At 29.3% G+C, this 14,266-nt stretch overlaps 1 protein-coding gene across 1 annotated transcript in view; it reads left to right on the forward strand.

The window, feature by feature from the left end:
* Positions 1 to 14,266, forward strand: part of bent (projectin protein bent) — a 49,227-nt gene that overhangs the window by 20,541 nt on the left and 14,420 nt on the right. Inside the window, 19 exon segments of the mRNA XM_011504898.1 lie at positions 1 to 46; positions 120 to 422; positions 508 to 789; positions 863 to 1,168; positions 2,010 to 2,312; positions 2,393 to 2,694; positions 2,783 to 3,062; positions 3,144 to 3,449; positions 3,528 to 4,994; positions 5,807 to 6,109; positions 6,240 to 6,521; positions 6,618 to 6,917; positions 7,008 to 7,310; positions 7,651 to 8,109; positions 8,195 to 9,220; positions 9,574 to 9,876; positions 10,471 to 11,352; positions 11,632 to 11,887; positions 13,998 to 14,265. The exon segment at positions 1 to 46 is cut by the window's left edge and continues 12 nt beyond it. Coding sequence (XP_011503200.1) covers positions 1 to 46; positions 120 to 422; positions 508 to 789; positions 863 to 1,168; positions 2,010 to 2,312; positions 2,393 to 2,694; positions 2,783 to 3,062; positions 3,144 to 3,449; positions 3,528 to 4,994; positions 5,807 to 6,109; positions 6,240 to 6,521; positions 6,618 to 6,917; positions 7,008 to 7,310; positions 7,651 to 8,109; positions 8,195 to 9,220; positions 9,574 to 9,876; positions 10,471 to 11,352; positions 11,632 to 11,887; positions 13,998 to 14,265 — 7,977 coding nt within the window.

Raw genomic sequence — 14,266 nt, forward strand, 5'->3', positions numbered from 1 at the left:
GAACCGCTGACTACTGACAAATCTATTACTGCTAAAAACCCATATGGTTTGTATTTAAAAGAAAGATAGTTGAATATATATTTAAGAGTATATTGATAATGTAAGTATCATTATTTTAGATATCCCTGGCAAGCCTAATGTACCTGAATTAGAAGACTGGGATGTTGATTATGTGGATCTAAAATGGGAAGCACCAAAGAGTGATGGTGGAGCGCCAATTATAGGATATGTCATTGAAAAAAAAGAAAAATTAAGTAGTCATTGGGAAGAGGCTGAAAACACGACATCTCCTCAGCCAAGAGGTCGTGTTACAGGTCTTAAAAAAGGTTCTACTTATCAGTTCAGAGTGCGTGCTGTAAATAAAGCAGGTCCTGGTGAACCCAGCGAACCAACGAAACCACATATAGCTAAAGCACGATTTCGTAAGTGAACATTTAAAATTTCAAATATAATTTGTATATAATGAAAATGTATTCTCAATTAGTTCTGCATATTATTTAATTACAGTTAAGCCTCATATTAATCGTGAAAAACTAAAAACAATTAAAGTGCGAGCTGGACAACATGTAAAACTTGATGTAGATGTAGAAGGTGAACCTCCTCCAACTATTACGTGGTCTAAAGGAATTAAGCCTCTATCTACTAGTGTAAATGTTAAAATAGATAATGAAGACTATAATACTAAACTTCAAATATCAAATACTAGTCGAGTGGATACAGGAAAATATATAATTAAAGCTGTGAACGATACGGGATCCGATGAAGCAGATGTGGAAATAATAATTCTTGGTATGAACAAATATTTTTTCAATATAAAGTTATTTTATACAGATTCTAATATAATAAATACATATTATTAAAGATAAGCCAAGTAAGCCAGAAGGACCTCTCGAAGTCACCGATGTTCATAAAGAAGGCTGTAAACTGAAATGGAAGAAACCAATAGATGATGGTGGTCTTCCATTATCAAGCTATGTCATTGAAAAAATGGATGTTACAACTGGACGATGGATACCTGCTGGTATTGTGGATCCTGAAAAAACTGAATATACAATTAATGGGCTTGAACCTGGGAAAAAATACGAATTTCGTATAAAAGCGGTCAATGAAGAAGGAGAATCAGAACCTTTACAAACCGACGCAGCCATTCTTGCCAAAAATCCTTATGGTATATATTTATTCTTTAGCTATTACTTGATTAACTAAATTTATTGATTAAAATATAGAAAAATTAATAGAGTAATAAATAACTTTTCCTATTTCTCCATGATCTATATGAATATACGTATATACTTCGTATGATGAACAAATTTGATTAGCTAGTTTCATTTTCGATACATTTTATACAATTTTTCCTGAAATAATAAAATGAAATTCATACATATACTTCGACAAAAAAGACCAATTAGATCTACAATTATAATTCGGAATAATACTCTCCATTATAAATGATCTCTTGATTTGTAGATGCGACGATTAAGATATCAGCAATATCATTTGACACTCAACTTTTCATCTATTTAACTTCAGTTTCTCTGTTTTTTAGACTTACTGATTTATGGATTTTTTTCATTATTTCTCTTTATAGATCTTCAAACATATATTAAATTAGGATATACAAATTCGATACTACATCTTTCTTTTTTTTAAACCTTACTCTTGTATCAATTAATATCTCTACAATTTATCAATAGCATTAAAGGAATAAATAACAAGAAAAATTTTTTTAATACTGTAAATTAACAAAAACATTATAAACACATAAAATAAATTCAGAAATTAGCACTGATTTCATTTTCAATGATGAAATTTTAATTCTTTTTGTGAGTTTCGAAATCTGTATTATATTATAGTTTTATTTAATTATCAAATTATTATTTTATTATATAATATATTATATTATTGTACGTACAGGATTTATTCTATAATATTTTAGAAATATTAATAATATATTTAATTTATTTTATAATGCATGGTAAATGTAATATATTAATTCTGAATTAATATAGATGCTCCTGCGGCACCTGGTCTACCGGAAATTATTGACTGGTCAGAAAATATGGTGAAATTAAAATGGGAGGCACCAATTCGTGATGGTGGTGCACCAATAACTGGATATGTTATTGAAATGAAAGATAAATTTGGAACTAATTTTATTAAAGCAGCAGAAGTACAAGGCCCAAATTGTACAGGAACTGTACCTAAGTTAGAAGAAGGAAATCAGTATCAATTTAGAGTACGAGCTGTAAATAAAGCTGGTCCCGGTGAAGCTAGTGAAGCGACAAATCCGCATACCGCTAAAGCTCGGTGGCGTAAGTAATTTATGAAAATGAATTGATTAATTAATAGATAATTATAAAATAAACTATAATTTATGATTGTATTTATTCAGTTAAGCCGTACATTGATCGAACAAACCTTCAACCAACTACAATTAAATTGGGTTTAACATTATCATTAGACGTTAATATAATTGGCGAACCTCCACCAACCGTAACTTGGTGTTATAAAGGAAAAGATATTGCATCAGATAGTCAAATTCGGATAGATAATGTTGATTACAATACAAAATTCTTAATTTTAAAAACCAAAAGAAGTGATACAGGAAGATATACAATTAAAGCTAAGAATGAAGTAGGTGAAGACGTTGCAGAATTCGATCTTCTTGTTTTGGGAAAACCAAGCAAACCGGCGGTAAATAGTGCACCTATTAAAAAAAATTATATTTAATTCGTTAAAAACTAGTTTAAGTCATAGTTAAATTTATGAAATTGTGTTGTAGGGTCCATTGGAAGTTTTAAATATTAATAAACATGGATGTAAATTGAAATGGAAAAAACCAGAAGATGACGGCGGCACACCCGTTGAATATTATGAAATTGAGAAATTAGATCCCCTATCTGGTCAATGGGTTTCTTGTGGTAGATCATTAGAGCCAGAAGCAAATATAACTGGATTATTAGAAGGAAAACCATATAAATTCAGAGTCAAGGCAGTAAATAAAGAGGGTGAATCGGAAGAATTAGAGACAGAAAAATCTATTATTGCAAAGAATCCATTTGGTAAAAATCGCTTTATACTATGTTTATTTATTAATTACTTTTATATTAACATTTAAATATTAACATCATTAAATAATGTAGATGAACCAGGAAAACCGGGAAGACCGAACCTTACCAATTGGGATAAAGACTTTGTTGATCTACAATGGTCTGCACCAGAAAATGATGGTGGTGCGCCAATTGAAAAATATGTTATACAAATGCGCGATAAAGAAAGTAGACAATGGATTGATGCGGTAAACGTACCGGGAACTTGTACTAATGCCAAAGTAACTGATGGCATAGAAGAGGGTCATGAATATGAATTTAGAGTTGTAGCCATCAATAAAGCTGGTCCTGGCGAACCAAGTGACACTTCCAAAAGTGTCATAGCAAAACCACGTTTCCGTAAGTGTATATAATAATATTATTGATTATCAACCATCAAATAATATATAAAAAAATCATTGCTAATATTTTTAATAGTTGCTCCTCGCATCGACCGCACGAATTTACAGAAAAAAATTATGCGTATTGGACAATTACTACGAATGGAAGCTAAGATAACTGGTGAACCACCACCCACCGTTATTTGGAAACTAAAAAATTTTGTATTAAAAACACAAGATCGTTTGAAAATTGAAAATGAAGATTATCATACAAGTTTTATTATGAATAAAGTGCAACGATCAGATACAGGAATATATACTATTATTGCAAAAAATGACAGTGGCGAAGATTTAGTTGATATTGAAATCCAAGTATTGGGTAAACCTGGAAAGCCCAAAGGACCCTTGCAAGTATCTGATATAACAGCTGAAGGCTGCAAATTGAATTGGGATAAACCCGAAGATGATGGTGGTGCTCCTGTTGAACATTATTTAATAGAACGTATGGATGTTGATATGGGTCGTTGGGTTCCTTGTGGAATTAGCAAAACACCTGAAGCTACCGTTGCTGGATTAAATGAAGGAAAGGACTACCAGTTTCGTGTAAAAGCTGTAAACAGCGAAGGAGAATCTGAACCTTTAGAGACAACTATACCAACAACTGCTAAAAATCCTTATTCTGAACCCGATGCTCCGGGAAAACCAGAAATTAAAGATTGGGATAAAAATCATGCTCGTATTAAATGGACCCCTCCTAAAAATGACTGCGGAGCTCCTATTGAAAAATATATAATCGAAAAAAAAGATCAATATGGTAAATGGCAAAAAGCTACAGAAGTTCCAGGAACAAAATTGGATGCTAGAATTGATGATCTCGTTGAAGGACAAAAATATCAATTCCGTGTAAAGGCAGTTAATAAAGGAGGTCATAGTAAACCAAGTGAACCAACAGATACTTTATTAGCTAAAGATCGGTATGCTATACCTAAAATTGATCGCACCCATTTGAAAGATGTAATCGTTAAAGCCGGCAATCATGTACGATTGGATATCAAAGTTACTGGTGAACCTCCTCCAATAAAAAGTTGGTATCTAAATAAAAAGAAGCAGGAATCTGATGAGAAAGGTGTTATTATTGAAAATGAAGATTATAAAACCAAATTTTCTATTGGCTTTGCAACAAGAGCTCATACAGGTTATTTAACGTTAAAAGCAGAAAATGATTCTGGCAAAGATGAAGCTACAATCAGCCTCACTGTACTTGATAAACCAAGTAAACCTGAAGGCCCATTGAAAGTTGACAATATACATAAAGAAGGTTGTAGCTTAAAATGGAATCCACCACTTGATGATGGCGGTGTCCCTATTGATCACTATGTTGTTGAAAAAATGGACACAATAAGCGGTAGATGGATACCCGTAGGTCGGACATTAGATTCCAAAATGGATGTAGAAAATCTCGTTCCAGGACAAGAATATAAATTTAGAGTTGCGGCTGTAAATGCCGAAGGTGAATCAGAACCATTAGTCACTGAAATAGCAATCGTTGCTAAAAATCCATTTGGTAAGCTATTATAATTATATATTAATACTAAAAAATTACGTATAAGGAAAAATTCAATTATTTGAACTTCAGTTATTTATATTATATCATATTATGTAGTAATAAGGAAAAATTAAATATAATTTAGTTTTTTTAAACAACATTCTCCTTTTAGATCTCAATAAATTATAAAATTTTGAATATATAGATTTTAATATATTATATCTACAAATAAAGACAATATATATGAAATAAAAGCTCCATATATATTAATATTTAACATACAAAATATAAGATCTTAATTAATAAAAAAAAATTTTACTATATTAATTCTCTTAAATATATTTATAATAGTCTTACATTCTTTTATTTATTGCTATACATTGAATTGTATTAATATCCTAATATAAGATCGGAACCGAAAAAGATATTGAAATCGATAATGTGTCTTACGTCATAACTAAGCCCTATAAATACGATTCCAGAAAATAATGAATCTCTTTGAACTTATTTGTAGTTAGCTTCGATATATCTAATTTTTTTTGCCCGAAATTCAACCAAATAATATTGAAGATAAAGACAAATTTCGAAAATACATTAATTTCTTTACTTTTAAAATTTGAAAATAATTGCGAAAAAACAACCTTTTCCCAATATCTTAATATACAGCCAATCATTCCTTATTTCATTTATTTTCAAATTTTTCTTATTAAAATTAACAAAATTTTGTTCTATACCATTTACTCATTTTACTCCTTGCGAAAGCTCTAATTATTTTTTCTCTTTCTCTATTCTTCTAAATATAATTTAATGCTTCTTTATTTTTATTAAAGATGAACCTGCAGCTCCTGGTAGACCCGAAGCAACAGATTGGGATAAAGATCGAGTTGAATTAAAATGGACTCCACCGATGAATGACGGAGGATCACCAATTACAGGATATATAATAGAGAAACGAGAAAGAGGCAGTCCTCGATGGATAAAAGCAGCTGAAGTTGTAGGTTCAGATTGTAAAGGAAAAGTCGATAATTTAGATGAAGGTGTTGAATATGAATTCAGAGTTAGAGCAATTAATGAAGCTGGTCCTGGTCAGCCATCAGATGCTAGCAAACCTATTACTGCTAAGTGTAGGAGACGTAAGTACATTCAAAGAATGAAGAATGCTTTTTGTGAGAAAGCGATTTATAAATTTTTGTAATATAACTTTTGTAAATGAAGTAATGCATACATTTTTATAGTATATATATATATTATTATTTTTCGCAGTACCACCAAGAATTGATAGAAAAAATCTTCGTGATATTACTGTACATGAACATCAGCCAATCAAATTCGATGTGAAGGTATTTGGAGAGCCTGCTCCTGATGTTTCATGGTCTGTCAATGACAAAATTGTTCATCAAACAACATATCGAAGAATTGAAAATATAGCAAATAATACGAAATTTTTTAACGATAGACCAGAGCGTAAAGATACCGGAGTATATAAAATTAGCGCTACTAATCAGTATGGTTCAGATACCGCAGATATTGAAGTTACTGTTGTTTGTAAGTAATTTTTTGAATCAATGTATTATCTATTATATTAATATAATTATAATTGTTAAAGAAATTCTTAAATTTTAAAAATTATTTATAATATAGCTAAGCCTGATAAGCCTGAAGGACCATTGGAAGTGTCTAATGTTCATAAAGACAGTTGCACATTAAAATGGAAAAAACCAAAAGATGACGGGGGTGAACCTATTGAAGGATATCTTATTGAAAAATTCGATCCCGAAACTGGAGTATGGTTACCAATTGGCAAATCACATACACCTGAGATGAAAGTCGAAGGATTAACACCTGGTCATGAATACAAATTCAGAGTAAAGGCCTTAAATAAAGAAGGCGAATCAGAACCTCTTGAAACAATAGGATCCATTATAGCTAAAGATCCATACAGTAAGTTTCCATCCATACCTTACATAATCATATAAATTATTATAGTTTATATTTTTATTGTGATAAATACATTATTATTCTTTATTACAGCCGTACCATCACCTCCTGGCGTTCCTGAACCAGTTGATTGGACCGCCAATCAGGTTAATTTGAAATGGAATGAACCAGTTAGTGACGGTGGAACTCCCATTACTGGGTATATAATTGAAAAAAAAGACAAGTATAGTACAATGTGGGAAAAAGCCTTGGAAGCGGATGTACCTGTATGTTCAGCACTTATTACTGGACTAATCGAGGGTAACGAATATCAATTCCGAGTTATCGCAGTAAATAAAGCTGGTCAATCAGAACCAGGTGAAACAAGTAAAACGTTTGTCGCTAAACCACGATTCTGTAAGTATGTTTTTATTATTTTTATTCTATTAAAATTATACATCTGTAAACATAATTTTCTTTAAGACTTTAATATTGAATATTAGTTTAATTTATACAATATATGTTTTAATAACATAAAAAAGAGAATAATAAAAATACAATCAAATTTTTAACCAATATAATTAATTTTCCATAAATAATTAATTCCCTGAGTATAACTTTTATAAAGGAGTATTATTATTATACATAAGAATAGAATGTTTTTAAATACATGATCGATAATTTTTAATTAATATAGGCGTTATGGTATATATTTAATATTATGTATTTCTAATTTATAAAATTTATAATTTATTAGTGGCTCCGAAAATTGATCGACGCACTTTACGAGATGTTACACTTTCTGCTGGATCAACACTTAAATTTGACGTTAATGTTATTGGCGAACCTCCGCCAACTATGACTTGGAGATTTGGATCAATGCCATTAACTCCAAGTAGAAATGTGAATATCGATAATTCAGAATATACAAGTAAACTCACAGTTCGTCCAGTGAAACGAGATGATAGCGGCGACTATACAATCATAGCCACTAATTCCTGTGGAAAAGATACTGCAACTGTTAAAGTTATAGTTACAGATAAGCCATCAGCTCCAGAAGGGCCACTTTCAGTTACAGATGTTCATAAAGAAGGGTGCAACCTTAAATGGAAGCGACCTCTTGATGATGGCGGAATTCCGATTGAATACTATCAGATCGACAAAATGGATCCTGAAACTGGCTGTTGGGTGCCATGTGGCCGATCAACTGATCCACGTAAGCGAAACTTTCATAAATATATTTATCACTATTATTATAAAACATTATTAAGTTGAATTTGTGTTCTATAATTTTATGATAGATTTGGATGTAACTGGATTAATGCCAGGTAAAGAATACAAATTCCGAGTATCTGCTGTTAACGCCGAGGGTGAGTCGGAACCACTTACAGCAGAACAAACAATAATAGCCAAAAATCCATACGATGAACCTGGAAAACCAACTAATCTTGAAGCAACAGACTGGGATAAGGATCACATAGATCTTAAGTGGAGTCCACCATTAAATGATGGAGGTTCACCTATCACAGGTTATATAATAGAAAAGAAAGATAAGTATGGTGAATGGGAAAAAGCACTGGAAATTCCAGCTTACGGTGTTAGTGATGCTCCAATCAGAGCTACTGTTGGAGATTTAATTGAAGGGCAACCGTACGAATTTCGTGTTCGTGCAATTAATAAAGCTGGACAGAGTGAGCCATCAAATTCAACACCTGTAATAGTTGCTAAACCACGTAACCAAGCACCAAAGATTGACAGAACAAATTTGATAGATGTCAAAGTTAAAGCTGGTCAAAACTTTGATTTCGACGTTAAAATCAGTGGAGAACCGCCTCCAAAGACTAGATGGCTTCTGAATAATAAAGATATAAGAGGAAATGATCGTATCAAAGTTAAAGATTTGGATTATAATTCTCACCTAATTGTCAGAATAGCCACAAGAGCTGAATCAGGCCAATATCAAATTATAGCTGAAAATATAAATGGCAAAGATATTGCTTATGTCAAAGTTACCGTTTTAGATAAGCCTGGTGTACCGGAAGGACCATTAAAAATATCGGAAGTTACGGCTGAAAATTGTAAACTTTCATGGAAACCCCCAGAAGATGATGGTGGTTGTCCTATTGAAAAATATGTCGTTGAAAAACTTGATGAAACTACGGGACGATGGGTTCCAGCTGGAGAAACCTTTGGATCTGAAACATCTCTTAAAGTGGATGGATTAATACCGAATCATAAATATAAATTCAGAGTACGAGCAATTAATAAACAAGGAAAAAGTGAACCACTCACTGCTTTACAAAGTATTGAAGCTAAGAATCCATTTGGTAAATATAGTATACAAATACCTAGCTTCATTTATAGAACGCTATATATAGCTTGTTATATACTATAATTATAATATTAAGACTACTTTAATAAACAAACTATGATATTATTTATTATATATTATCATTTTAATATTCTATGTAAAGCTTATGTAAAATTGCATGAAATAATAGAGATTTTTTTTAACAAATACAGTAATAGTTAATGTTTAATTATTAAGTTATTAGTTGTTGAATTTAATTATATAATACAAAATTTAATATACAATACAAAAATGTAATTTGTAACATCAAGCATTATATATGATTAATTTATCAAAATTTATTATATTAATTATTAATATTATTTTAAGATGAACCTGGTAAACCTGGAACTCCTAAAATTAAAGATTATGACTCCGATTTTGTGGCTTTGGAGTGGACTCGTCCATTAACTGATGGTGGTTCTCCAGTAACTGGATATGTTATTGAAAAACGCGATAAATATAGTCCAACTTGGGAAAAATGTGCACAAATTGAAGGTGATTTAACGTTTGGAAAAGTAAAAGATCTTATAGAAGGAACTCCTTATGAATTCCGTGTAAGAGCTGTTAACAAGGCTGGACTTGGCGAACCCTCCGATTCAACTAAATCTCATATTGCTCGACCTAAGAATTGTAAGTTTACATTTTTATTTAATTCAGTTAAAATTTTATAAGATTCAACAGCCTTTTTCAGTATTAAAAATAACTTGAATTATGCTATATATATAAGTTAAATATTTTACTAACCACAATTAAGCTTTAAATTATTCCACATATTGCTTGCATAATAGTAAAATATTAATACGATCAGAAACCTTGCATTGTGTTTAATGATTTATACGTGAATAATTAACTGAAAGTACTTGAGCTATCATGTATTTTTAGACGTGCTAATGGGACTAATTTTTGGCAAGTTCTCAAAAAACAAACGAAACAGAGTCAATACATTTTCAATTTGAATAAGCATAATATTATTTTATTCGAGAGATAATAGCACTGTTCGTTACTACAAAATCTTATTATTTTATATATTTATATAATCTATAAAAGATTTATTATGTTAAAATAAATAAATTAATAAAAATGTTAGTTATTGCATAAAATTATATTGCAAAATCATGTCGTTTAAAAAAATTTCAATTTTAATAAGTATATGATTTTAAATAAATATAAATAAATAAATATTTATCAATAAACATAATAGTAATTAAAATAATTTTTTTATAGTACCACCGAAAATCGATAGAAAGTACATGCTAGATGTTAAAGTTCGTGCTGGAGGTTTCTTTGACTTTGATGTTCCTGTATCCGGTGAGCCACCTCCAAAAAAAGAATGGTCACTTAAAGGTAATACGATTACTGCTAGCGACCGTATTAAGATTGTAAACGAAGACTATAATACGAGAGTACGAGTTTTGGAGGCTCTACGCTCAGATTCAGGAGAGTATGCACTAACCGCACGCAACACAAATGGTACGGACAGTGCTACTCTAAAGGTAGTTGTACTCGATGTTCCCGCTCCACCTGAAGGTCCATTAAAGATTGGAGATGTTACAAAGAGTAGTTGTAAACTTGCTTGGAGACCACCCAAGGACGATGGTGGCTCAGATATACTCCATTATACCGTTGAAAAAATGGATTCAGAAAGTATGCGATGGGTTCCCTTAGTAGAATGTATTGGTACAAGTACTCCTATTGATCATTTGATAGAAGGGCATCAGTACAGTTTTCGTATAAGAGCAGTCAATAAACAAGGAGAATCTACCCCACTTAATGGTCTTGAAAGTATAATTGCAATCGATCCATTTGGAAAACCTGAAAAACCGGGAACACCTTCAGTTACTGACTGGGACAAAAATCGTGTAGACTTGGAATGGACCCCACCAAAAAGAGATGGTGGAGCACCTATTACGGGTTATGTTATTGAAAAGCGCCCCAAATTTGGTCAATGGGAAAAAACTCTTGAATTAGATGGTAATAAGACAAGTACAAGGGTACCAGATTTAACCGAAGGAGAAGAATATGAATTCCGTGTAATCGCTGTTAATAAGGCGGGTCTGGGAGAACCTTCAGAAGCTTCATTACCTATTATTACCAAAGCACGTTACGGTACAAATTTAACATATATTTACCTATTTTTAATTTCAATATTTTACAAATTTAATTATTTTATAAAAAAAAAATATTTAAATGTAAATAATATATTCATACAATTTATCTGTAATGTCATGAATTAATATTTGTTTTAAAAAAATTAAGAATGTCTATAATTTAAAAAAATATTGCTATATATTTTTTAACATTTTTGTGAATGTAACTTGTAAGAATTAATTTAATTATTTGTTCTTTTATTATTCAATTTTTTAATTTGTTTATTTTTATTTTTAGTTAAACCATCCTTCGATCCACATTTACTACATGACCTTGTTGTTCGCGCTGGTCAAAAGATCAATTATGACATACCGATTGAGGCGTCACCGAAACCGATTGCCAAATGGACTATCAATGATGTTCCTGTTTACGCTGATGAACGTCACGAAATTTTCACAACGCATACGAATACAAGTTTTGAAATTCCATTTTCACAACGTGCTGATAGTGGCAGATATATATTAACCCTTGAAAATGATTTGGGTTCTAGCAGGTAATAAAATATTTAACATAAAAAACTTAAAAAGCTACAAATATCTACACATAAAATGTTTGAAACTCCAATTTATTATTTTTATGCCTTGAATTAAAAATACCTAAGTCCATAAATTATTCAATAGCTATATTTATGAAGTAGATATACAGATTTTATTCCTATTATGATTTACTATAGAACAAAGTCATTCAAAAAGATTTATTTTTATCATTTTTTTTTTATAATTTGATAACGAATATTTGTTTAAAATACTTCTTAAATGCGCATTATATCACATACAATATGTGTGGCATGCAATAATACTTATCAAATAGACGAAGTTTTTTATGTAAAATAAAATTTATATCAGGACTAAAAATAATTAGCATTTGATTATTATCGTAGATCTACTAATACTTCTTGAATATTGGTTTAAATGGGATTTCAATAAATAATTTTATTTTAAAATGAAGAAACTGTTTAAATGCTACATAAAAATAAATATATTATTTGCCTTTAATCTATAACGCTTATTTCAAATCATGTGTACTAATTTTAGCAAATATTTATCTTTTAGCTAATGTAATTAATATTAAAATTTTATATATAATCTACAAATAATCGTTTGACAAATTTTAGAATTAAATTCGAAAAAGAATTTTTTAAAAATTCAAAACTTATGTTATTATTCAATATGTTACAAAATATTATAAGAATCTGCATTGATTATCATTACATTAATTTCAATTATAATAAACTATGTATATAAATGTATAATAGTTACATACACCAAGATTTATTTTTAATTTTTATAGCAAAATCAGCCATTTATTTTTAAAAATGCATCAAGGAACTTCTTTTAATAATTAATAATTAATAGTAATTGTATAACGTATATATATATATATATATATATATATATATATATATATATATGTATATGTATGTACCTATATAAGATTTACTATATATTTTTATATATTCTTATATCGTCAATTTAGTATTTATATTTTAAATTAAAGAAATGTTACAACAAATGTTCATTTAATCAATTCTACATTTATGATTAATAATTGACATATTTTTAAATAATTGTATACACATTCAAAATACCTTTTAATTTATTTTTTATCTAAAATTTATAAATTTTTTTATTTCTTCTACGATACAAAAATAATTATCTCATACGCATTATTTTTGTATGTCTCGTATTATTTTAACACATACATTAATTTACAAGGTAATCAATTAATTTTATAATTGAAATCATGACATGAATGAATTAATTTTATTAATATTATTAAAAGAATATCCGTGAATGCACATGAAGTTCAAGTAAGTATATTCTATTTTATATATTTATATACTCGTTATAACTTTGTATATTATAAGATTAAAGTGAGCTATAAAAATTTTAATTTATTTATTTTTAAAAAATTCTATTATTTTTAATACTATTTATTGTAGGCATCTTTAACTTCTTTACATATAATATTTTTAACTTTTGTGTCTAACTGATGCTATAAAATTGTTTAATTTTGCATATTTAAAATTTTCACTATTTAGTATATCAATTTTTCATTTAACTCTACTATAATATTTAATTAAAATAATTTAATATCTTAAGATATTTTTAAATGGGTCAAAAAAAAAATTCTATGGCAAAAATTAGCAGCAGAGGCAGACGATTTTATTAATTTCTAATATTCAACGACATAATGAAGTATAAATTATGTTAAAATCAATTCTGTATCAGCTTCAAAATTCTGAAATGTTCAATTACAAAAATTAAGTTTTGTATTTAAAGGTAGCTTCGTTGTTACCTCTTGATATGAAAAAGTCATTAAATAATTATAATTAATTTTAAATATTTTTATTGGACAATCGCAATAATATTTGTATTTTAATTTACTTATTTATAATGCAGTTAAATTCATAAACATAATAATGTAATAGGAATAAATAATTATTAGATTATATATAATTATTGTATAATTTTTTTTAAATTATTTTGTAATTTCATAAAATTATAATGAACTGACTTGTTATCCTTGAATTTATTTGCATTCGAATTTTCAATTCTATTTAGAAACAAATACATATTACTAATATTATACATTTTTTATAGTGCTAGTGCAAATGTCACAGTAATTGACAAACCATCTCCACCTCGAACACCATTTGATGTGACTGGTATTACAAAAGACAGTTGCCATCTTTCTTGGCAAGCACCTCTTGACAATGGGGGTACACCTATATTGCATTATATTATTGAGAAAATGGATGTATCTCGAGGGACTTGGACTGATGCTGGTATGAGTATGGTAACAAAACATGAAGTTGTAAGACTTGTTCATCGTAAAGAATATTACTTCCGCGTAAAAGCTGTTAATAGTG

The sequence above is a fragment of the Ceratosolen solmsi genome, unplaced genomic scaffold (assembly GCF_000503995.2).
Source record: "Ceratosolen solmsi marchali unplaced genomic scaffold, CerSol_1.0 scaffold4, whole genome shotgun sequence".
Classification (NCBI taxonomy): domain Eukaryota; kingdom Metazoa; phylum Arthropoda; class Insecta; order Hymenoptera; family Agaonidae; genus Ceratosolen; species Ceratosolen solmsi.